At 39.8% G+C, this 26112-nt stretch overlaps 2 protein-coding genes across 2 annotated transcripts; both read left to right on the top strand.

Annotated features, from left to right (window-relative positions):
* Positions 1 to 11052: 11052 nt before the first annotated feature.
* On the top strand, positions 11053 to 21733 carry LOC108664358 (aromatic-L-amino-acid decarboxylase-like). Its single transcript, XM_018150933.2, has 7 exons — positions 11053 to 11180; positions 14629 to 14749; positions 15225 to 15338; positions 15678 to 15797; positions 18364 to 18484; positions 20845 to 20996; positions 21575 to 21733. Exons 1-7 carry the CDS (start codon positions 11137 to 11139, stop codon positions 21731 to 21733), a joined length of 831 nt encoding a protein of 276 aa, XP_018006422.1. The 5' UTR covers positions 11053 to 11136.
* A 1982-nt stretch (positions 21734 to 23715) lies between these two features.
* LOC108664357 (aromatic-L-amino-acid decarboxylase) lies at positions 23716 to 25531 on the top strand. The gene is made up of 4 exons (XM_047883139.1): positions 23716 to 23769; positions 23939 to 23974; positions 24600 to 24706; positions 25068 to 25531. Exons 1-4 carry the CDS (start codon positions 23716 to 23718, stop codon positions 25174 to 25176), a joined length of 306 nt encoding a protein of 101 aa, XP_047739095.1. The 3' UTR covers positions 25177 to 25531.
* The last annotated feature ends 581 nt before the right edge of the window (positions 25532 to 26112 follow it).

Here is a 26112-nt window from a genome sequence, read left to right as displayed (position 1 = left end):
ATTTTGTCTCTGATGACCTTTTACCGAATCGAGCTTTTGCTTTCCACGTCCGATCTAACTTTGTGCCTTACTTGACCACAGTTTTTTCATTCTTCAGAATTTACGGGTGGAACAGACGCGTGAGCGAGCTGCGGCTCCGTTGCCCCTTCACCTACGTTGAAGAGGGGCCGCTACTTCATTTCATTTCACTCAGGCAGTATAGANATGCATCCACTGGCTCCCTTTCGTCCAGCAGGCGAGTCCAATCGTTCAACGTAGATAATAAGTTAGTGGTGCAGGATCTGCCGGCAATAAAACCACGTTGACAATCTGATATGAGATGGTGAGCAGTCAAGTGATCGATAATCCTATCCCTCACAACAGATTCCATCAGCTTACATCTTGTGGTTTTTCAGTAAATCAAAGATTGCTTCAGCCGTGGTTTCACTCATAGTTTGCTTGCCTTCGAATTTATTTACCAAGTGCTCGTTCACCAAAGTTTTGTTCACCACCCAACCTAATCTTTTAATTCCAGCTTTGAAAAGCTCAAAACGGTGAGACTCTCATATTTTTAATAGCATATTACAATTATTACATGCTGGAGTCTAACTGACATCCAGTTTTTCTCAATTCTCCTGTACATAAAGTTTTTTTTCATTGTAAATCTTCAATATATTGTCTCTTATGTTTATATTCATAAACCAAAATCATCGCTGTCACATGACCAGCATGGGTCGTCACTGAAATGCTATATTTTATATGAAAACTATGAAACGGCATTTTTGAGGTTGCAATTAAGAAAACTATGTTATGCCTCTGAAAACATTCAAGATAGATTTATTCCTATTCAATTTCCAAATGCATAATTGCATTTTCTTTTCGAATCTTTGCGTTTGGAGCATAGTGTCTTTATTATTGTCAACTGGCAACTCATATGAGATTGACATTAACTGAAGCAACTGGCTTTTATTGAGACTAATCGATTTTCTCCAGAGGCAACTTTGAAAAAATCATATAGTACAGTATAGTATAGTATCTTCGGCATTAAAGAATAGGCCTGGATAGTCCTGTCGCCGATTCTTGTGCTTTTCTTGACTAGACTGGCCTTTTGATCAGATCTTGTCAACGGACGGTAGGTTTAAAATCGATTCTAGATATCAGTTGTTCCGTAGGGTACGAGGCATTTTAAGACTAAACATATGGTCCTGCATGGCCTTGTCTCGTCTGTTCTTGAACGCGTTCATACTCGGAGCGTCAACAATATCTTCAGGGAGACGCAGATTCATATGACGCAGATGTATTTCAAAGTTATAGTCATTAATTAAATTATTGACTTGAATTAATGTAGAAAGCAGCGTGATGCATAAACACTAATTTTTTCGACGATTTGACCGTATAAATATGTAATAATAAATATTTATCTTTTTCTCCAGTGAATGCACTTGCTGTGCAACGAAGAAACGAACCGAGCACGACTGTAAATTTGTTGCAAGCTATCAGCCAGGCTACCATACATTACCATACTTATTCACCATACTTCGTTGAAGCTTGAGAAACTAGACGAGTTGATTACATCTGAGGTCTTGATGAGTTTTGCTAGGACTCACAAATTAAATTGGGAGTCAACAGTATATTTATTGTTTTGATACTAGCTATTAGAGCCATTACTCCTCTTGTAGCTATGTTTTTTCTCGTTTCAATTGCACAAGCAGTCGTGCAACGTGAAATTGTCAGTATAAGCACGCTACAATAAACGCTTGAACTTGACTGTATCTTGCCGTAAATCTTTGCCAGATCTCTCTGAATGATGTATAGGGAATTTATTGATATAAATTGCACTAATTAACTCCTGACGACCCTAATTCTTTATTTACCTCGTGCTGCATTCATGAAGGTGCAGCCATTGCGTTTCGGCAGGTTTTGCACAAGTATGGCACTTCTATGACATAATAATTCCACTACAAAAATTAACTTTGTGCAAACATATTTCAGGGTTGAGAAGGTGGCCGATGCTGCGTTCTAGTCATCCGTCACAGTTTGGTGGTCTGTATGACTTGGCTGCGCAGTTCGCCTTCGCTGGGATCTATAGCGGCACAAAAGAAGTGTTCAAGCGTCCAGGGACGATGGTGAGGGCAAATGTCTAGTGCTGGTGACGTGGTAGAATGCATGGTGCTGGTGACGTGGTAGAATGCATGGTGCTGGTGACGTGGTAGAATGCATGGTGCTGGTGACGTGATGGCAATGAAACAAACTTAAGTCTCCTAAATTTATCTTTTCTTTATTAATTAAGTTAACTGCAACGTATATTATTGGCTATTGCTTAGGCGTATGAAGCTTGGCCGGGCTGCGAGAACGGATAGTGGTCAGGGAAGTTCCCCACCAAAGCGTGACGTGCCAGATCTGCAGCCATTTGCCCCCAGCAGTTTCGTTCAGTGCTGCCACAAAAAATATACAAATGAATTTAAAATCATAAATATCATTAATGGTAACAATATTTGTATATAGATCTATTATATTTATAAAATTTATTATCTGTTTAGTTTCTCCATATTTATTAAATATATCTATTAATTCATCAATTTTGTACTAATAATATAGTTATGGGTCGATTATCATTTGGTAATATCAAAGGCACAGCCCATCTATCAATTAACAAATATATAGCATGCCAGCATGCAATATATTAAATTTCTTCTATTATCCATTAAAATTATATATCCATTATTGTGTACTTAATAAAATTAAATATCTATTATATAATTATTCAACTTAAATATGAGCAACACCTTTATTTTAGTATGAGGTCAGAGTGCAGAGTTAGCTATGTCAGTCTCTGAAACTGTCTGGCACACACCCGCACGACTAAGTGGTGCCGAGGACTTACGTTTCATAAAAAGACTGAAGCTGGTGCAGTCGGCTGAAGCAGGTAAGTGGTCCAACTGGGGCTCAGGAGAACATGCGGACGTGGAGATCTTAGCACCTCATGGCTCCCATCACGTGCGACGATGATGCAGTACCGAAACTCCAGTCATAGTGTCTTGGGTTACACTGATAACAAATCGATAGCCGCAGGAGGAACTGGTCACAGGATGAGGTGCTAGAGAAGACTGAAGATGGATAGCCAATTGACCTGAAGTTTGGTTCTATTCAGAGGGAATCCCGAAACCGGAAGCCTCTAATACCTCAAAATCGCTAAGGTGGTGCCAGGCAATTACTGTAGTTTGACTGAAACTCTGTACTGAAATTTATGATATAACGAAAATTATAGTTGTAATGTAACTCGGGACTGAAATGTATTATAGAGCGAAAATTATAGTTTTAAGTCTAGTTTTAGCTTAGGTTATTAACTGACTCAATGAAAGCTTAAATTTAACTTTTAACGAGAACCTTAAAACTATATTATTTTCGACACATGCAGAGGGCAATGAGGATCTCTTTACTTTACACCACTCGTGTGCCGGGCCTGGTACAGCCCGACGCAAAAGGTTAGCCCACCCCTTTAAAACATCATAACACATCGAGTTTTGTGAGTTTTATTGTGCAAATGGTGGCAAACAAATCGTCTTGGTTTCAGTAATCAAAATACAATAGACTGTAGTGAAATTGTAATTAGTAACGGAGAAAATGAAAAACACATGTTTTTGCACCGACGCAAAAGGTTAGCCCCACTTTGTACACTTTGAAATTTTAGGCAAAACAAAACATATGTCAGCTGCAAAACTAAAGGTTATTTGCCGATATGCTCCCCGTTGGCTTTGTAGAAATCCAAGCACCGCTTTTTCATGCCCTGAGGCAATCTACGGAGGTAGTTGGGGTCCAGATTGGACCAGGCGGCTTGAATGGCCAACTCGAGTTCTTCCTTCGTGTCATACTGCTTCCCGCAGGCGTACACGATCCCAACCATGTACCCCCAGACGTTCTCAATGGGATTCAGATCGGGCGACTTGGCTGGCCAGTCCATAACCCGGATTTTGGCACGCTTGAAGAAGGCCTTGGTCGTGCGCGCGCCGTATAGATTGAGGCATTATCTTGTTGGAAGATGGCTCCGCGGCGAATTTGGTGGAGGATGACGGGAAAGTATATGGTCCTCGAGCGTTTGGACATAGTCGTCCGCGCACTGGTTGCCTTCGAGGAAGACGAGCTCGCTCGTCCTGTTTGTATGAAAGGCCCCCCACACGCCACACAATACACTGCCCCAGCCATTTTGGCGGCTAAAAGCTGCCTTTGGATCATTCCTGCGGCAATGCCAGTAGTACTTCAGACCATCTGGGCCATCCAAATTCCATTTCCTCTCATTAGAGAAGATGGCTTTGGCCCAGGTGTCATCACTAGTACTTGCATACTTGTGCCCCAGGCGACCCTGGCATGCTTGTGAGCCTCGGTCAATTGGGGGGCCTTGTTCATCTTCACGTATTGGAAGATGCCGGAGGACGCGAAGGTGCGGGAGACGGTAGACTTGGAGACATTGAGCTCCAACTTTTGGACTAGTTTGGGCGCGCTCTAGTCGCCGGGTGCCGCATCTCGGAAGAGGCGACGCGTGTCACGGGCTGATATCTTCTTGGGGCGGCTTTTGGGGTGCCGCTTTCCGTAGTTCACGGGGTCCTTGAGATAGTTGGAGATGGCTTTGCGGCTACACCCCTCTTGTGCCTCCATTTGACGTAGGCTAGGACGCTCGCCCTCAGGCAGCACCATCAGGGCTTGAATAGCACCTTTCTGAAACTCAGTTAGAGGCTTTCCCGCGCCCATTTCTTGCCTAGGTTAGCATCCGTGCTCAACTACTACGCTATGAAGGCACACAGGGAAGGATGGACCCCCAGCAGGCCCCTGAGGGCCTTCTTGAGGCGGGCACCCTTTGCAGCGAGTCTACGCGGCGTCCTGTCCGCAAGAGCGCCAAACTTGTAAAGTGGGGCTAACCTTTTGCGTCGGTGCAAAAACACGGACGCTTGATTTTTCCGCCAGTAATTAACTTTTTCACCAAATTTCACCTGCTATAGATTGCAGAGCGCAAGACAAATCGTTTGCCACCATTTGCACGTTAAAACTGGCAAAGCTCAATGTGTTATGATGTTTTAAAAGGGGTGGGACTAACCTTTTGCGTCGGGCTGTAATCATCCTGGTAACCAGGATGATTACCACCTAATTCTCGCACTAGCACGCTCAATAGCGTGCAGGAACACACTATCGAATGCCTTAGCCAGGTCCAGGAAAGCCAGGTGCATTGCCGAATTGTGCGTGCCTGGAATATGACTGCATCAATAGTTACTAGATTCATTTGACGTCCAACCACGTGTACAAAAGCCTCTTGTCATTCTATCAGAGGGCATTCCCGCGCCATATGTACGGATGGCAAGAATCTCACGCTTAAATTTGGTTCCGGTTTGCTTGAAAATAGAAAAAATTAGTTCAGTACTCACTCTATGCAATGAGTGACAGAGAGCGCATTTTCTCTTTCACGTCAAGTCCGCGGACGGAAGGACGCGACGAATCACGGACGGACGGACGCACATGACGAGCACAATAGCGCCTTTTTTTCAAAAATGAGAAAATGCACTAAAAACACACTACAGTATTCAATTGTGCAAAATATTTCACCGAGTTGCCAGACAATTTTAAAAGAGATTGTTCCAAATTCGGTTAAAAAACATAATTCCGTGATTTCATATATACACAGTATTGATTTGATGATAGAAATTATTCAAGTTTTATTGCTGTGACATGTTTTTAGAAGCATCTTGTTGTAATCAGTGAAATGTTGATTTTGCTCTTGTCAAATTTATTTGTTAGGGACCTACTGTCTAAAGTTTTATGGGTAGCTACTATAATACTATGAATTTCCTAACATTGCTTTTTTTCTTTTCAATTAAGACTGACCATCGCTAAAAGACACCCAATAAACGCTAAAAATTTACTTGAAAATATGCATCAAATTTATATAATTCTGTATTTTAACCATTGATTTTAATAGGTAAGACAATTAAACGAAGCATATCTATCACAAATATCACGGGCGAATTGCTATACAATTATTAGAGCCACTCGAACTTGGATATATATGTTCATGGAAACTTCCTTATTCTTAGGACTTCCTTATTTGGGCACGTTCATGAAACATCCTTATTTATTCCCGCTTCCTTATTTACACAGCTGTGACGTATGTCCTGGTCACACCAGCTAGGTTAAGCCAATAAAAGCTCTGTATCACGCTGAGTCCTTCAGTGTACAGCAGATAACATAAGTGTATTTACTCGTTCCCAACTTTTAATCCAATAAATTGTAAGCCGTGTGTCTCCATAATAAGTACTCGATTAAATGTTACTCGGTGCCTAATCCTCAGGTCTCATGATACCTGCTCTAATCTCACTAACTATTTATACGTGAGGTTTGTAACGGAAAACAACAATCTCACTCAAAAAAGTCTCTTTTTTAAACTTTGATCGGAGATGAAGTCTCTGGGAGAGGTACGGTTATCGTACCTGTAATTTTCCTCCATTAAATTGATTTCGTTACTCTTCCCTGCATGGCTACATGGCTGATTTTTCTCAATTTGGCTGTTTTTGATTGCTCTTTCCTCAGCCATACAATGTATGTGGTTGCTCCTGTTCACTCGGTCCAACTTCATTATTCTTCTTTTCTCAATCGAACTTAGTCAAGTGGATTGGTATATACTCCACGCAGGTTGATGGTGTCCTCTTCGATCGCATTCCAAAATTGACATCCTCTTAAATACTTTAAATGCTCATATTCTGCGAAAGTTCTCTGGACCGTATAAATATTTACAATCAGCAATTGGCCATTAATTCATTCAATACTATAAGGCAGGCCCATTTCGTACCGGATACAGCATCCCAAGCTTCTGTTTGTTGGCTCACTATCTTTCTCACGTCAGATCTCTCACATTCTTGTGATAAATACCATATCTTGACATTTTTTGCTCAAAAACTCTCAGCTATTCCCAATTTCCAACTCCAGACAAATCTATGTTCAGTATTATAATATCGAGTCACGTATCTGTTGTCATGAGTGCATACGTGAACGCATATGTATATGTTCATGGAGAAATATGTTCAAAACATGTTCATTCTCTTCATCTGTTGTTGAATCAGGCGCAGCTCCTGCACACTGCATCCAGTCCGTCATCTGTCTATCTGTCTTCTGCTGCTGTTCAAACTCTACAATAATCCTATGGCAAAAGAAAAATCTCCAAATTCAACCAAAAATGTCCAGTTAGGAAAAATTGCATCCAATAATAATTATTTTATTTATTAATTAACCGTCAATTTATCTTTTGAAACTAACTACATATAAAAATTAAACAATCAACAATTAATATGTTGAAAATATTTACTGAATCGGTGGAACACGACAGAGGAAGCTGATGCAAATGACAACCACAAGAATTGACCAGGTTGAGCCGGCCAAATAAGAATTGATCAGACTGCGGATGGAAGCAACATGAAAATGATCCGAACAATAACACTTGGAAGAAAAATGAAACGAAATAACTGGTGGGGTTTAGAAATTATTAGAATGATCGCAAGCCGAAAATTTGATGGGAGATGATGTGGATGATGCAGAAAGCGAATTGAAGATAAAAGTGATGATAGGACTAGAAAAACGCGTTGATTTAGCGAGGAAAATGATTAGATGGCTAATATATAGCAGCATCAGAATATGAAGGAGAAAATGTGACGTGGCTTTGGAGCAACAATAAAATTGAATAGAGAAGATGATGTGGATGAGAGCAACACTTAAAGTAAATAGAGAAGATGATGATGTGGATGAGAGCAACACTTAAAGTAAATAGAGAAGATGATGATGTGGATGAGAGCAACACTTAAAGTAAATAGAGAAGATGATGATGTGGATGAGAGCAACACTTAAAGTAAACAGAGAAGATGATGTGGATGAGAGCAACACTGAAATTTGAAGAGGAAAAAAGTAAATGCTGACTATCGGTCTTGCAAGAGACGTGGCTCAAGATCATCAAAGCTGAGAAATGGAGATCGATCGGAAAACTCTTTGGGCTCTCGAGCAAAATTTCCTGCAATAAAGAGCAAGAAAGAAGAGCGAGTCTTAGAGGGAGAGCAAAATTTCCTGCAATAAAGAGCAAGAAAGAAGAGCAAGTCTTAGAGGGAGAGCAAAATTTCCTGCAATAAAGAGCAAGAAAGAAGAGAAAGTCTTAGAGGGAGAGCTCGTGGAGAGGATATATTGACCCACAGCAGAGAGCAGGCCAGCCAAGGGAGGCGCCCCGAGATGTCCCGGCATCAGTTCGGCCGACCACCTGTTGCGTGAAGACTTCACTTGTTGCTCTTGTACGCGCCTAATTCTGGTCAGAAATTTTCATGATTAGTGAAAGGCTGCCATTTTATGGTAGGCCCTCGTGTTATATAATTTCCTTTGACATCCAGTTTACCTTAACATTTTCTTCGGTGAATAAAATGAGCTTAACGATGAGCTATATATTTAGTTATAAGTAGATTGAGCTGTAGACTTGTTCGGACTCATCAGTAAAATATTATATAAGCTCAACCAGCAATATAAATCAGGGTTCATATATTCAAACTTTTTTTCGATGGTCAGTAAACATGGTCAGCTATTACTGCCGTGTTATCAGACCTACGAACTGAAATAAAGTTCATTATAATTGAAAAGGAACATATTTATCCTATGTATGAAGGCGATTGATATAATGTCAGAAAGTAGACATGTCAATTACATTATTCGTAAACTTTAACTGCTGGTCAATAGAGCTGAAACCGTGAAAACCCAGAAGCAAAAATCATACAAAAAATTTTCATTCGACTTTGCTGTTTGGCTTATTAGGCAAAGGAATCTGTGGAAATAAAATAATTGTATCAACATAAGAAAAACGCAGTAAAAATCAACATTGAAGCAAAGCTTTTCCTCTTAAAGAACAGTCCGATAAAACACGAGATGAGTCGCTCATTTTTTTAAAACTAATCGCAAATTTCAAAAATTTAGTAAGTACATATTACCTTCATGCAGTAATAAACGAAGCGTCCGTTACTCAATATTGTGCCCCAATAATCCGGCTTTCTTTAATGCGTACAGCATTCTACGTCGTATACTGTATGCATGAATGCCATTCATTCTGATTCAATCCGCTGCCAGTTTAACATCTTGCTTTATTTCCTTCGTAAACCATGCGGTATCAGTCGCACCAGCACTCGTTCAACATAGCCGTCCGTGACTTCTGTGTTCGCGTTTGCTTGACGTTCAGTGTCAAGTGTTATGGATGGTCTTAATTTAGCGGCTTTACCTCTGCGATCTAAGTTGCCACGGCCGTAGACCACCGTTCCACAGTACAGTAGAAGCTCCCAGACAACACCGAGCTTCTTATCTCACGAGCCTTATCTCGATCACGAATTGACCACAGCAGCAATTGGAACTTTAGAAGCTTATGCTAAAATATGCAATACACTGATGAATGACAGAGATTCCACAAACAAAAGTATGGAATGTATTCATATTTACAGAACTTGCAGGCATGAGTCTATTAAGATTAGCTTATCAATACCGGTAGATCAAATTGAAAATGAAGATGAATTAACCTGAAGCTTATGAAGATCGCGAGTTCATTATTTTAAAAGAGCACTAATGATAGGCTGAGATTTGAAAATATTGTGTCATATTTAAGAAAAAAAAAACATTCACTAAACGACTTCACTGAATATAATGTCTGTGAAACCGTTCATTATGCTAGATGGACAGCTGAGCTCCATTGCTCAATTAATTACAATCACACCAGTACTGTAGTTATGAGTAATAAAAGGAGACTGCAATCTGTAGCAATTTAATTCATGTTATTTCCCTGAGCAGATTGTGCTGGAAAATTCCTATATTGACTGAATTTTTAATCAAACTCAAGCCAGCAGAAGTAAAAAAAATGAACAACAAGGCGTTCCGCAGTGCTGCTCATGAAATGATTGACTACATCGTCCAGTACTATGACACGATACGTGACAGGTGAGCAGTACTATGACACGATACGTGACATTCAAGAAAAGTACAAGAATCGGCGACAGGCCTATCCAGGCCTATTTATTTAATGCCGAAGATACTATACTATACTATACTATACTATCTGTATCTGAAATTTCATTGACCTCCATCCAGTATAAATTTAACAGAAGCACACGACGATATATACGATGCATAGCCTATATAAGGTAACTGAACGAACAATGTAAATAACCACCATTTATTCTGGGCGATGAATACACGGATACCAAACTCTTTCCAATGTCATTCCTATAAGTAATATACATCATTCACAAAAACATAACAGATTACAGCAAACAATGTGGGTAATTGCGACTCAAAGCTAACGTAGATTCTTGCGCACGGCACTCACAGTAGTAGGAGTGATGACTTCAGGCGTTATGCGCCAAAATGAGCAGTATAGGATGCACGGCTTTGCTTGGGACACATCGCTCACAGTATTTGAAGTGATTACGATAGGCGAAGTGAGCCAAAATGTACCACAACGGGCATGGCTTTGCTTGTACACATCGCCAGAAATAATGACTAATTTCAACCCTGAGCGATGTGCACCAAATATGGTCACCAATTTTACGTGACACGATGACAGCACTTACCTCTGCGGAGCTGCGCACTACTTTTCTTCTCGCTATCTGCCGGGTAACTGATGATATAAAAGTTTGAACTTTGACCCTGTTGCCCGTTCGGCAAACGGACCAAATCAGTAATCGGGCCAACGTGTTCAGATTACCTTATAAATAGATTAAATTAAACATGAAGATAAATTAACCTGAAGCTTTTGAAGATTGCGAGTTCGTTATTTTAAAAGAACACTATGTAGGCTGAGATTTGAGAAAATATTGTATCAAATTAAGAAAAGAAACATTCACTACACGACTTCACTGCATATAAGTTGTCGGTGAAGCCGTTCATTATGCTAGATGGTCACCTGTTCTCCATTGCTGAATTAATTACAATTACATCACTTTGCTCAAAAGTAATGGAAAGAGACTGCAATCTATAGCAATTTAATTCATGTTATTTCCCTGCGCAGATTGTACAGGAAAATTCCTATATTGACTGAATTTTTAATCAAACTAAAGCCAGCAGAAGTAAAAAATTGACACCAAGGAGTTCCGCAGTGCTGCTCATGAGATGATTGACTACATCGTCCAGTACTATGACACGATACGTGACAGGTGAGCAGTACTATGACACGATACGTGACAGGTGAGCAGTACTATGACACGATACGTGACAGGTGAGCAGTACTATGACATGATACGTGACATGTGCCTGTTACTACGTGACCTGCCTGCACCTGTAATACTGGACATTTTGGCCTTATAATATATTTTTGTCTCACGTACGAAGACGAGAAATTCTTGCCTTATTTGATGGTTATATATGCCTCATTTGATGGTTATTGATGCTGTTTGAGAAATACTGTAGTTATAAATTTTAACTGTTCTCGTCTGTGTGACTACAGCACAAACAGAAAAGCATCCATCAAGACAGACGATCTCATACATACCCTTTGCAAACTTTGACTGTGGTTCTCAGGTAGCCTCTCAATAATTTTATAACTATAGAGAGTCTATAGCTCTTACCCACTCTCCATATCTTCAAATTGCTATGTATAGCTCTTCCCACTCTTTAAAGCTTTATAACTCAGTATAGAAATTTCGTAATCTCCATAAATTTTATGGAGAAATTTCAATTTTTCCATAAATTTTCACGAACGACATGCCATCTCCACCACCCAAAGCAGACTGCATGGCATTTGCAGCCGACATTACGCAAATAATAACCAGGCGGTACTCTCACAACTATGCATGGATGAAACACGTCTTCCAACAGTTAAACATATTCGAAGATATACGAGGGGCATCCTGAAAGTAGTACCCGTTTGGGAATTGAACAAAATGAAGTAAATATTAACTAATGTAAACATGTTTATTGAAAAGAACGTGTATTGCACTACTTCTCTACATAATCTCCGTATAAATTTAAGCATTTCGAATCACCGACATGTGGGATAGCCTCCCCGACGATATAGTTGGCGATCCAAGTATGAACGCGTTCAAGAACAGACTAGATAAAGCTATGGAGAAATATATGTTCAGATTTGAAATGCATTGCACCATATCGAACCCGGTGGAAGTGTAGTAGCTACTTCAAACTATCGTCAGTCTTGAAAATATCTGGTCAAATGACACGATTTTAGATCTTCTGTGAACAAGACACGAAAAGGAAAAGAATCGGCGACAGGCCACATCAGGCCTACACTTCAGCGCCGACATCACTATGTTATGTTATGTTATTTGTCGTATCGTGTCACGAGTTTTTGTATAACAGTGTCATATGCCTCCGCCGCCAGTGTATTGAGATACGCAGTCACGTGTATTAAGGAAATTACGTGCTTCCTTAGACGAGAGTGAAAGATGATTCGACACAGGAACTTTATTGGTTCAGATGTGGTTTCTGTAACAAGTGGAAATATAACAAGACATTAACTTCAATCGTGATATAATCAGAGGTGGGCAGTAGCGCGCTACATGTAGCGGCCGGAAGCCGCTTTTCGGAAGCGGCGCTACATTTAAGGCAATGTATCGGTAGCGGTAGCGTCCGCTACATATTTAAGTAGCTATACGAGGTTTTGCCGCTACAGCGCTACCGCTACATTTATATATAAAGCCTTTAGATTTTACTTAATAGTATTAAATATTATTTAAAAACCAGCATGATACATACATAATATAAATTACAGAATAAAACTTTTAGTGTCAACATGTTAGTTGTTACTTGTTAAGCTGTTACCAGTTACCACTTGCAGGTATTTTTTCATGTTTCAGTTTGCTTACCGTAATTTTTACACAGTTATTTTTATGTTTCACCTTCCCTACATGGATGTCTATTTTAATCTACCAATCTCAAAAATAATCCACATATATATATATACAATATAATAACTAGTATATGTATCAACTGCGGTTTCAATTACCTAGTAAACAAGTAAAGATCGGTTAAAATTGACATTGGAACAAAATAGACTCTATTCAAACAAGGATCTTACCGAATCATCGGAAAAACTAGGTTGCTTTGAGACGTAGAAAATTCGAGGTCGTGGTACTATATTGCAACGTTATACAAATCCAACTGAACGTGACGAGAACCATATCACCTTGCATTGAACATTAAGGGTCGAACCGATTTGCTATCGAGAGACCTCAACAACGTGTTCTTTCAGCTCTTCGTCATTTTGAAACTTTGGCCCTGCCACGAAGTCCTTGAGTTTCGTAAACAGATGAAAATCTGAAGGAGCCAAGTCCAGACTGTAGGGTGGATGGTCGAAAATTTCCCACTTGAATTTTTGGAGAAGTTGTTGTGTTATCCTACCAGTATGCGGCCTGACATTATCGTGCAGGAGAATGACGCCAGTAGACAACAAACCTTGCTGTCGATTTTGAATTGCCCGCCATAATTTTTTTAATGTTTCACTGTATGCATTGACATTGATTGTGTCTCCACGAGTCATGAAATCGATGAGCAGTACACCTTGCCGATCCCAGAATCACTGCCATGGCGGCGGAGGAATATGACACTGGTAAACAAAAACTCGTGACACAATACGACAAATGCTTAAATTTGTCCGGAGATTATGTAGAGAAGTATTGCAATACATGTTCTTTTCAATAAACATGTTTACATTAGTTAATATTTACTTCCTTTTGTTCAATTCCCAAACGGGTACTACTTTCCGGATGCCCCTCGTACTTTCAGTAACAACACCACTAAGATAATAATCATCCCCATAAGAAGGCGGAAAACATATAGCAGGCAAATTCAGTGGCAACATTCCACCAATGGTTGAACTATATAAGGTTGACCCACGAGGATTTCCGGCTTTCAGTTCAGCTTTCTTGTTACGTCACTAAGATCGAGAAACGCAAACAAACCCGTCATTCCCATGACGGATTAGTTGACTGGTTTGATCGTATTTCTGTGATTGGTTACTGCCTGTGACTTCACTGAGATCAGTGACGTCACAGACGAACAACAAACTACATCCGCAAAATGAGCTTCTCATGGGTCAATCTTATACTAGTTCAACCATGATTCCACCAGTAATTTAGAGACAAAAGAACAAAAACAGTTTCAAGATTCAAACTGTGACGAACAGTGATTTTTTATGTGAGAAACTACATCAAAGCTATTTAGTATATGAAATACCGGGGGTATTTCATATTCTAAATAGCAACCTTAACAGCAATAGCCCCTACAAATCTAAATAAAATGCACCGGGTTTACCCTCTCCGACAATACATAAAACACTTTTACGCATAACCTTTGTCAGATCATGACATGACATTTCCTCATGTCCTCACAAACATAGCACGAATATGACACCAACACTATTAGCAAAATCCTCCACCAATAAGAATAATCGCACAGAATATTATCCACGATGAAAACATATGCACCCACATCTTCAATAGTAACTGCGAGGCTTGTTTAAAATGACACATATCAATTCAATTGCTAATAAAATAAAATCATTTTTTCAATTTTCTTACCAATTTATCAAAGTCATAAAACCTAGAAAGACATTAACCTAAAACTTCTTCTATGTCCCAACACACGAAGGCGTCCTCTGGCCGCTGTGGAGCCAGGATACCTGCGCCCGCTGATGCCTTCGTCCGCCCCCACGGCGCCGGAGTCCTTCTCTGACATCATGAATGACGTCGAACGCATCATCCAGCCGGGGGTAAGAGCAGGAAGATAGAGTAAAAATAAATAAACTACAACCAATTATCATTAGTGAATTCATCTTCTGAAAAATTTGTTATATATGTAAGCTGAGAAAAACTTTATCGTCTGTAAAAAATATCGAAAGGACTTGCTAAACCCTAGTAAAACATGCATTTCTATCACCAATTTTCTGTAGTGTTTTGACAGACATTGTTCAAATAGAACCGGTATCGAGCACAAACAAACGTTATAATGTGTAAATCGTTCTCCACTTTGATTCTGCTGATGTCGAAGGAGACGATCATTAGTGCATGATAATTCACGATTTTTAGCGCATTTTCTCATTTATGGAAAAAGACGCTATTGTGCTCGTCATGTCCGTCCGTCCGTCTTTCTGTCCGTCCGTGACTTCACGTCTTCGTCGACGAGAAAATGCGCTCTCTGTCACTCGCTGCACTGAGTACTGACGTTATATTTTTTTTGGTCCCAAGATGACGCAATGGATGAGTCCTCACTTCCATGCGTATTTCCCCTCGGGCAACAGCTTCCCGTCCCTCCTGGGGGACATGTTGTGTGGAGCTCTCACATGCGTCGGCTTCACGTGGGTGAGTGGAGTGAAGGAGTGGCATTAATGTGGTGCTGTTAGTTTATGAACATATAGATGCAGTGCAGTCATTGCACGAACATGAGGCCACTGCAATGAATGGATGAACAAGGATGTTATGTTGATGGTAGATGGAAGTGGATGTGGTGCTGTTAGTTTATGAACATAGNATATTATATTATATTATATTATATTATATTATATTATATTATATTATATTATATTATATTATATTATATTATATTATATTATATTATATTATATTAGATTAGATTATATTATATTAGATTCCATTCTATTATATTCTATTCTATTCACTGCACAAATCCTGCCATTGCAGGAAGCGTCTCCGGCGTGCACGGAGCTGGAGGTGATCATGCTGGATTGGCTGGCGCAGCTCATTGGTCTGCCTGATCACTTCCTCGCCGCTTCCCCCGGGTCTGGGGGAGGCGTCATTCTGGTCAGAACTTTATTTCTTCTGAAACTTTTACAAATGAATATTGGTTTAATCTTGAATGTTTGAACGTTTGTTACATGTTTATTCTTGAATGTTTGTTAAATATTCAATCTTGAATGTTTACTGAGAATAAACCACCGTTTTAGCAAGGCAACTCTCATTAAATAATGCCTGAACCAGCAATTAAATTTGCAAACATGGTAAATAAAGACAGATAGACAGACAGGCAGTGAATTTTGAGCGGAACTACTGGCCCACGTGAAGTTCATTCGAAAAGTTCCTTGTACCTTCTGTCTATACGGACTATACCATTATAATGTAAATACGACTGCACTTCCTCCTTATTCTTGTGCTTTTGTTCCCTTCCCTTTCTCCATCCTCCTGCCCCCTCCTCTCGCCCCAACGGGTTGTTGTTGTTGTGGTTCACCGGTCTCACCTTTATAAGAGACCCCCACCCAACGGGCTTGTCATGAATCCTGTGTAGCGGTCTTGGAACTCAGCATTAAGCAGGAGCGGCAGCATGCGGTGAATTTCTTGCTCGAATTATTGCTTCAGTCTTAGTTGGCCATCTTACGTCTGGCAGCACACTTCCCTCACATTCCATAAACACCGTGAAAAATATTCCCACTTGCTTTTTAGACAAACTTCATATTTATTTTACATCAGCTCGTCAAAGTAACAGATGATGCCAGCGGTGCAGGGATTAAGTTTGCGTCTTTGTCACTCCTAAATTCCAACGAATATTGGTTCTTCGAGTCATGGCATTGCGTGAGGCGATTCCTCATAATGCTGGTCACTTATTTTTAGTTTTCTTGGATCGCGGTCTTCGTAATGGGTTTGGTTGTGAGTAAGGGGGTCGTTCTTGTGGGTTCGGCAATAGGTCTATGGTCCTGTTGAGTTTAGCGAGGACCGTCTCATGTAGTCGTCTATAAATTCGGTTATTTGATTAGAGATGTCTGGATCTGATTTGCTCTCATCGTCCATATGGAAATATTTAAATATCTAAGCTAAGTGACGGTAAGTGAAGCAGCTTCGATGCCGTTGTTTGCATTGAGTTATTTCGAGAGTATGAAAGCAATGCGCCCTCGTCTGGCGAAGTTGGCTGCGCTTCAGGAATTATTGCTGTCAGTTTGATATATGCAGTGTTGGTGAGAGTGAGGATGTATTGAGCAATATTGGTTTGTTATAATAATATAATAAATCACGATTTCAACGTTGACATGTCGCTGATTCTTAACATCACAGAACAAACACATCTCGTTGCTATCTCGAACGCACAACTCACTTCTCCAATCCTGATACTTTGAACTGTAGCGACTGGGCCACCCTATATTGCGTGTTTGGCTATTTCGGCGCATGTGAGTTGGGTATTCTGCGGTTCTTGGTTTACTGTTGCTTAATGTTTCTTTGTGATAGCTTGTTTTCTGTATGGGCAGTTGACGGCGAGGGTTATGTGTTCTTGTTGGCAATTGAGACATTTTAAAATGTTTTCGTGCAATGTGTGCAGGTGTGGTCGTGAGATGGACACTCAGAGCAGGATTGTGTAGTAGCGGTACAAAGTATGTAAGGAGGTCTTCGAACACTTGTAGTAAATTGCTCTTGTTCCTACTGTGAGGGAGTAATTTTGTTACATGGCATAGCCGTCGTTCAGAATGAGTTGTGCCATGGTTGTGTCAGTAATGATTATTTTAAAATCTTGGGTTTAGTATTTGATTTTGCTGTTATCTTGAATGTGCATCCAGTTGTGCCGTCTCGTAATGTCGTGCTTAATTTCTGTTGAAGTCAATGTCTCTGTCTAGAAGATGGGGTGTGGGAATGTAGGTTGATTTTTCTGAAATGTTTGTTCGTTTTTTTTTGTATGTCAGTTTGTCGATAGCTGATGCATCGTCCATTACTGTATAATAAATGGTTTCAGAGCTGGTGAGTCTGATAAGTAATGAGTTGAGTTCATGTGAGGTCATTTGAAATATTGCGGATCTGTAAATAGGGAGTCTGGGTCGATTTTTTTGAGCTTTATTCTGAAATCTGAAATTCCAACAAAAAGGTTGAGTTAGTTATTGAGGCGGCTTGAAGGCTGATGATGGATGAAGTTGAGATGATGAGGATTATGGCTGGTAAAAAAATTCTGCCCAAAACCCGCTGGACATTCCCGGTGGAGTCGAAGTGGGAGAGGAGGCATTGGAAGGAGCTGGGTGGGAGGAGGCGCAATGCAGGTAAGTATTAGTGGTGCAGCTACATATAAAATAGAATGGTAAAAGCAAAGGCACACAAAAATAAGTTACAAAACCTAGTGACACATACTTACTTCAGAGGGACTGCAAAAGAAATGCGGAAGGTTTGGTGAGAGTACAGAGGACAGTACACCAGAACCACACAATAGTAGCCACATAGGGCCAGTGTGACGTGGCTGTGTCTGAGAGAGTACAGAGGACAGTACACCAGAACCGCTCAATAGTAGTCACGTGGGGCCAGTGTGATATGACTGTTTGGCAGGGCAAAATTATCTAAACAAATGTTAAGCATTGCAGTATTCACGTGGAAGTGGGTAAAAAGAACTAAAATTTTTCAGAGCACGGCCAGCGAAGCGACGCTGATAGCCATGCTTGCCGCCAAGCAGCGAGCTCTCAAAGACTGCGTCGGACATCAGGAAAAAGCCGAGAAAGCTCCTCTGCTGGTGGCTTACGCATCAGGTAAATCAATTATTTTAAAAATGCAAATGATTTATAATAAACTAATATCCTATTAGTAGATACCGTAAAGTAAGTACTAAAATATTGCATGGACACACCTAAAAAACACGCATATGATACTAATGTTCTTCAATAGAAATCAATTATTAATAAAATGTATAAAAAAAATTTTTAAAGACCACGTTTTTCATGTGGACTCAAAAGTAGAAAATAATTTTTCGGCAGCTACTGATCTCTGTTTGCTTTCATTCTCTTGGTCTTCTGTATTTCAGTTAAAATATTTTACAACATCTAAAACGAAAAACGTGGGGCGCATATGTATTTAATTGTTTGGTGATTACTTGATATGATGAATTCGTGCAACAAATTATTGATTATTGTATTGTTATCGGGAGCTGAGCTTCCCTAAAAGTTTCAGAGCGCTAGCTAATGTAAAAGTTGGTGAAATATCGATTGCAAGATTTGATCATCACAGACACGAAAGCGAGCTAAGAAAAACGTGGTAAAAAATTGTCAAACTGGTCGCTAATTAAATTTTCTTATTTTAAAAAAATTACCTGCTCATTTTTACATGACTCTGAAGCAGAACATGCCAGTCTTCTTCGTTTATTCAGTGAAAATCCTCATGATGTACAAATTTATTGCATTCAGTCAGTAGTAGCAAACACTCTAGCTTGTCCCGATGAAGGCATAGGACCTCTCAGCTCCCAGCGACACCCGCGATCTCATGCACTGCCCTAACGCCGGTGGCGAGGGAAGGAGGCTTTGATAGTGACAGTCATGATGTGGCAGCCTTCTTGTCGCATTATAGCCGACTTGAAACGGCCAAAGTAGATTCTAAGCAAAACAAAATTATAATCCATGAAGTCAACAATTCATATTGTTCAAACGTTATAAACACAGTTCGTGGAGCCATATACGTAGCTAGGATTTGGGTGAATCAATACGAAAACGACCTACTCATCTTTAACCTGCGACATATATGGCTAATGAAATACCATTTAATGGCAAGCAATGCTAATAGAAACGAACCTTTATAAAATATAAACAACATATCGACATAACAAACTAAATAATTTACTTATGCAACAATCAAATTTAGACAGTGCACTATACTTACCATCTGCGCAATTCAATACTGCTTAGATTTTCGCAGCCCTATAAACACACACGGTATGAGTAAAACCCTGAGAAGAATATCTCACGATACAGTGAAAACAGTAAACGCAAATAATATCTTGCTATATACAATTCAAGGAGAAAACCTTCAACTACAAGACGAAGCAGCGCAAAGAATATCTTGCTAAACAATTCAAGGAGAAAACCTTCAACTTCAATGCAACGCTGCAAGAAGAATATCTCTATATAAAGCTGGTAAAACGTTAGCCTTCAACTGCATTATTGTATGAATCACTCTTCAAGAAAACGTGAAACAAACATTAACACTTCGGAGTACACAAACTAACATTATTTATTTCGAAACGTGGAACATTTCGCTCTAATTCACTAAGATACTTTAGTCTGACATAATGCGAGTGTGTTTGAAAAACCAACTCCAAAAATATTTTATTGAAAAAAATTAGACGAGCATTCACATACGAGTTAAAGATTAGCCAAGCTAATATTTATTTTCGGTAAAATACGACCAGTACATTTGTCATCACGGGTCTTAGGCATTTAGTAGGAAAACACAAGAAAAAGTGTATGTATGTACCGACGTCATTGATGTGACCGAAGATGTCGTACAAATCTTGTTTTGGTGTCATTTTCTTCTTTAATACCAAAATAGAAAAACTGTCAACTTATTGCATTGGTCAATCAGATGAATTAGAATCCACTGTCGACTAGGGTGATAACTAAATTGAGAACTGCATTTATAATATCAAAGGTGAAGACTGTATGAGGTTAGTTTTCGGGAGGCAATTTAAACTTGAATTAAAACGAGATACGGTTTATAGAATGTCTGATAACGCTCTTAGCTCAACAGACTCTTCCTTCTAAGGTCTTAACTGATGCAGCTTTAAATATTCTACCCAGGATGAGCTGGAAACTCGCTCTCATGACGTTGCTAAATCAGCATCTTATATCAAATAAATCTCTTCAGACTCCCGTGAATATGGTCACTGCATTAAATTCACAATGTTGTATCTGTAACTTATTACTTAAATTTACGGATAGTTTGACAAATATAAGCTACTTTAAGCTGTTTGAGTTGGTTAATACGTTTTATGCACTTGAGGACCTAGATGATACAAATAACTATTTTCTGGGACGTAGTAAGTTACCTTACTCGGTGAGTATTTTTCTAGTAGAAAAATACTATTTGTCTTTATAGATAAATATGTTTTTTGAATGACCAGAAATGTCGCACTCGAGCGTGGAGAGAGCAGGTCTACTACTGTCCAGCGTGCAGCTGCGGCTGCTGCCCACCGATGACACCTTCGCTCTCCGAGGGGCCGCCCTCGCCAGCGCCATGAAGCACGACGCCGAGCGCGGCCTCATCCCATTCTGCGTCAGTTGACGTTCAAACGTTTAGAACCTAATTACACTGTTAGAAAAACGGTGAAAAAACGGGTCCACTGGCGTTCTAGTGGCCGCTTGCCTCGTGAAAATAAACGATTTCGCCGTTTTTATCAGATGTTTTACGGATTTCTAGTGTTAAATTTGAATAAATAAAGCCGATACGGTGTTTCTTTTCACGTGCCGACCGGCCACTGAAACTTCGGTAATACCGTTAACGGTAATTTTTCTATCAGTGTATTAAACTCAGACTAAAATTGCACCAGGACCAGAACTGCACTGCGAAACCAAGTCTTTGAAAATAACCATAAGCACCCAATATTGAAACTCCTCCAAATCCTCCAAAGAGACGTTTAACAACTGCTGCTGAAGAAATGGCCTATAGACTGGCACCGACTCGCTATATGCCGCCGTGATTATATCATTATATCAGTGATTATATCATTATATCAGTGATTATATCATTATATCAGTGATTATATCACTATATACGTTATATCACAATAATCTTACGCTCTTCCAAACTCACTATCCTTCACTAACTTGCAATAAACAAATACTTATCCTCAGGTGATCGTGACGCTGGGAACCACCGCCTCATGCGCCTTCGACAACCTGCAGGAGATCGGCGAAGTGTGCCGCGGTTACTCTGACGTCTGGATCCATGTCGACGCTGCTTACGCAGGTCTTTTTTATCGTCTGGTACATCCAAGTGCCAATATAACGTAGAAAGAACTAAGAAGCAATTATTTCCTAATGAATATACTCATCAGAAAAGTTTATACGTACTTCAAAGTTAATTGAAAGACATTGAATGTCTAGGAATAGAACTTGAATAAAGAGGCAAATTTTATTCATGTTTTTAGCATTATTTTGCCTAAATTCGGTCATAATAGAATATATACAAAAGTTAACATTTGTATTCAATTCCATTGCCACGTTTTCTTCGAAAATTCGTGTTCGTTAGGTGCCGCTTTCGTGTGCGAAGAATTCCGCGGCCCCATGAAGGGCGTCCACATGGTGGACTCGTTCAACTTCAACCCCCACAAGTGGCTGCTCGTCAACTTCGATTGCTCGACCATGTGGTGCGCTGAGTTGTGCTAGAATGTCTGTACATCATACACTATTTTTATGAGCAATTTCATTCTTTATTCTTTCAATTACATTATTGTTCCAACGTTGTTAATGAACCAATGCATAAAAAATTTCACTGTTTGCCTGAGTAAATAGATATTAAAACTCTAATATTAAAATTTGCAGTATTTCTTCAACTTGAATATTAGAAATTAATTTTGGACATGAATATAACAGTGGAATGGTTGCTCTCGAAACAATGAATTGAATCATGTCTCAGTACCTGTAGACCCCCACGACGTACTCATTATACATGTTGAATTTATTCAATAATTTTTCATTAATTTTTTATACTAGGATCCGTAAATCAGAAGAGGTCGTTGATGCATTTCGCGTGGACCCGATTTACCTGCGCCGCCAGCATCAAGCTAATCCAGAAGCACCTGACTACAGGGTGAGCAAAGGCCAGCTTAAGATGAGTACACAGATTAATGTAATGTAATGTAATGTAATGACCATGCTGGACCATACTGCAATGGTCGTGCTTAAATCGCAGAGGCAAAGAGTCCTAATATAACAATCAATGCCGCAATCAAGAGATCTGTGATTAACATCATTAACAAGTGATCTGTTCCAACATCATGAGAGTTTGTGAGTAATAAAGATTGCCTCACACAATCGGACAAAATAAAGAGAATAAAGTCAGCTGATATTTATTCAGATTGATATAACGTGCAACTGGCGTTGATCGGGCCAGTTGAATGAGGAAGCCGAATTCAATAATTCATATGCTGTTGTATAGAAATCTTTGAAGAACGGGCGGTTCATTGAAGGTATATTGAATGTAGAATCTCAAGTTCCCCAAAGGTGTTGCCCCGACGAGTCCCAGATACTGAAATGAAAATTTAACTACTAACTAAACAATTAATTTATCACAAACTAGTTATGCAGCAAATTATTCCAAATTATGAATCAATAATCATCAAATAACTAAATTGACCAACCTAAGATTTTGGTGCATCTCAGTGCTTAATGCGTTTAGTAAGATGCAAATCAGAAATATAGATGAAATCAGTTAAAGGAAGGTACTCCAGACGGAAAAATAGAAAAGGACAGTTTGAGATTTTGACTTTGGAAAATTGAAGATAAAGTTATTAAATCGTGGGTCACAGCAAAGGAAACTAGTCCCTCTACCAATATCAGAAACCACGTAGCTAATTTGAAATTTGAGGTATTAAGGATTGAATTGAATATTGATTTGTCCAGAGTACCATAGAAAAAAATTGTACATAGAGCGTAAATAATTAATATGAAAAAAAGCAACATTCACACCAACAAAATGATAGTGAAACAGTAATCAGGAAGATAATTAGAATCTGAAGGTCCTGTTGCTGTGCTGGCTGAAGTGATGGTAGGTGCAGAAATGAATAACTGAGAATTAGCTGAGTTGGAGTTAAGGCACGTAGCCAGATTGAACGTCTGAATGGTATGAATGCTTATGAAGGAGTCCCTAACCTAGCGGATACTGCTACCTACTTAAACTACGTAACTAAACTGAATACAACAAAACTGCGAACGCAACATGAACAGAAAACGACATATAGACAACAAATTTACAAATGATACAAAAATTATTAATGGTGGGAAAAATTTCCCACNCGGTGCTAGGGCTCGTCTGCTTCAGGGTTAAGGTCAGACCACGGTGCTGGGGCTCGTCTGCTTCAGGGTTAAGGTCAGACCACGGTGCTAGGGCTCGTCTGCTTTAGGGTTAAGGTCAGACCACGGTGCTAGGGCTCGTCTGCTTCAGGGTTAAGTTCAGACCACGGTGCTGGGGCCCGTCTGCTTCAGGGTTAAGGTCAGACCACGGTGCTAGGGCTCGTCTGCTTCAGGGTTAAGGTCAGATGTACACCTACTTCATCTCGCTCATTAAGATTGTAAACATTTTACAAAATTATAACGGAAATCTGGTATTACTCACTAATGTTTAACTAACTTATTAGTTACTTGGGTTTGACCGAGTACCTTATCGAAAATAGAGGTGAGCAATTGTGTGAACTATTGTTGATGTTGTATGAAATTAATGAAGTGTTAGAAATTTCAACACCAAGACTAATACCGAAATGGAATAAATATATTTTATACTTTTCAGCAGTAAGAATCTTGAGTGATCCCGTTTTTATGAAGTTTTTCCTCAAAAAATAGGATTCTGACCTCAACGAAGCAATAGCCAAATAACTGCTGAATTTTGTGTACTGGGTCGTCACATGTCGATTTTACCAATATTCTTGGTGTACAGTTACAGTGGCACCGCTTAATACAGCCTGTCTACATCATTTCTAATGAGAACGAGAAACGAATTTTGCATGGGCGTACAATATTTCTCTTGCCTAATTTACTCGATTTTTTTGCACCTATCATGATTTAACGTCGGTTACACCTTCAGAAATCACATAACGCAACTAAAATTCAAGGCTGTTAAAATTTGCGGCACATAAGTGTTCATAAAGTCATTTCCCCCAAGGTGGTGCGTGACGAAAACGCGTTCAACAAGCGTCTGCTGCAGCGCCTTAACAAAGACGGCGACATCCATCTGGTCGCTTCAGAGGCACGAGGCGTATATTTTCTCAGGTCAGGCATTATCCAGTACTGAATTACTTCATTATTTCAAATACTTCTTCAAATATTGTTTATTTTAATTAAAATTACATTTAAATATTTATATTTTATACCTAACGAAATTTCTCGTAGCTTTATAGCGACCAGAACTGTTTTCGTCACACAAGTTTCCAACGAACGAGAAAATTACTACTTAGTCTTAGCGCATTTTCTAATTTATGGAAAAAAAGGCGCTATATTGTGCTCGTCATGTCCGTCTATCCGTCCGTCTGTCTGTCTGTCTGTGACTTCACGTTTTCGTCGATATTGAGAAAATGCGCTCTCTGTCACTCACTGCAGCTAATACTGAGTTATATTTTCCTTTGTTGTCCAGGGTGGCGGTTTGCTCCCGCTTCACGGAGTCTGAAGACATGGAGTTTGCCTGGCGAACTATCGAGCGCATCACCTCTGTGATGCTAGCAGAGGAACAGCGTTCCGAGTAAGAAGAGGTCATCGAGTACAAGTCTCTGACAACGCAGTCCCTCAACAGTCCCTAAACACAGTCCCTCAACACAGTTCCTCAACACAGTTCCTCAACACAGTCCCTCAACACACTTCCTCAACACAGTCCCTCAACACACTTCCTCAACACAGTCCCTCAACACAGTCCGTCAACACAGTCCCTCAACGCACTTCCTCAACACAGTCCCCAACACAGTCCCTCAACAAAATGGTGCGGCACCAGCAGAAAAAGAGTCGAAGAGAACAAAACAGGACACAGAGTAGCCAGCAAGAGAAAATAGAAATGGGAAGAGTATTTGGAGATGAACAAGGCAAATAGAACATAATTGGGTTGGTAGTGGGTGTGGGGGTCTAATTGGGGTTGGGAGGGGGGGGGGGTGGAACCCGTCAGGGCAATGATTAATTACATGTCGGGGGTGGTAGTTTTTTATATACAGTATATCCAACTTTGAGTACTACTAAGATTAAATAATGATACGTACTCTCTATTTCCATGCGTTTCTTTTTTTCCTTTTTGTGTTTCATTATTATTTCTATTTTTTAAAAGATATGATGACGATGAGAGTGATGCTGGTGATGATGATGTTGAGGGTGATGAGTTGCTCGAGACTCAGATAGTGAGGTTTGTTGAGTATTGTTGGGTTGTCGGTAGGTCTTCGGTGTCATCTTTACTGCGTGCCACTCTAGTGAGTCGTGTCAGGCCGTCAGCGGAGTTGGACCCATACGCCTGGTCCAGATAGCTGACACCTGCCGACGCGAAGCGAGCCATTCATATTGTATTGGATGATGGTGTGGGTTGATGATTATATTGGATGATGGTGTGGGTTGTGTGGTTGGTGGTATGGGTATCGGAAGAGTTTCGGTTCTTTGGACCAGATCCAGAGATGATTGACTCTTTCTTTGTACTGTTCGTAAAT

Source organism: Hyalella azteca, unplaced genomic scaffold, assembly GCF_000764305.2.
Source record: "Hyalella azteca isolate HAZT.00-mixed unplaced genomic scaffold, Hazt_2.0.2 contig12079, whole genome shotgun sequence".
NCBI lineage: Eukaryota > Metazoa > Arthropoda > Malacostraca > Amphipoda > Hyalellidae > Hyalella > Hyalella azteca.
This window is presented reverse-complemented; position numbering and strand designations above follow the sequence as displayed.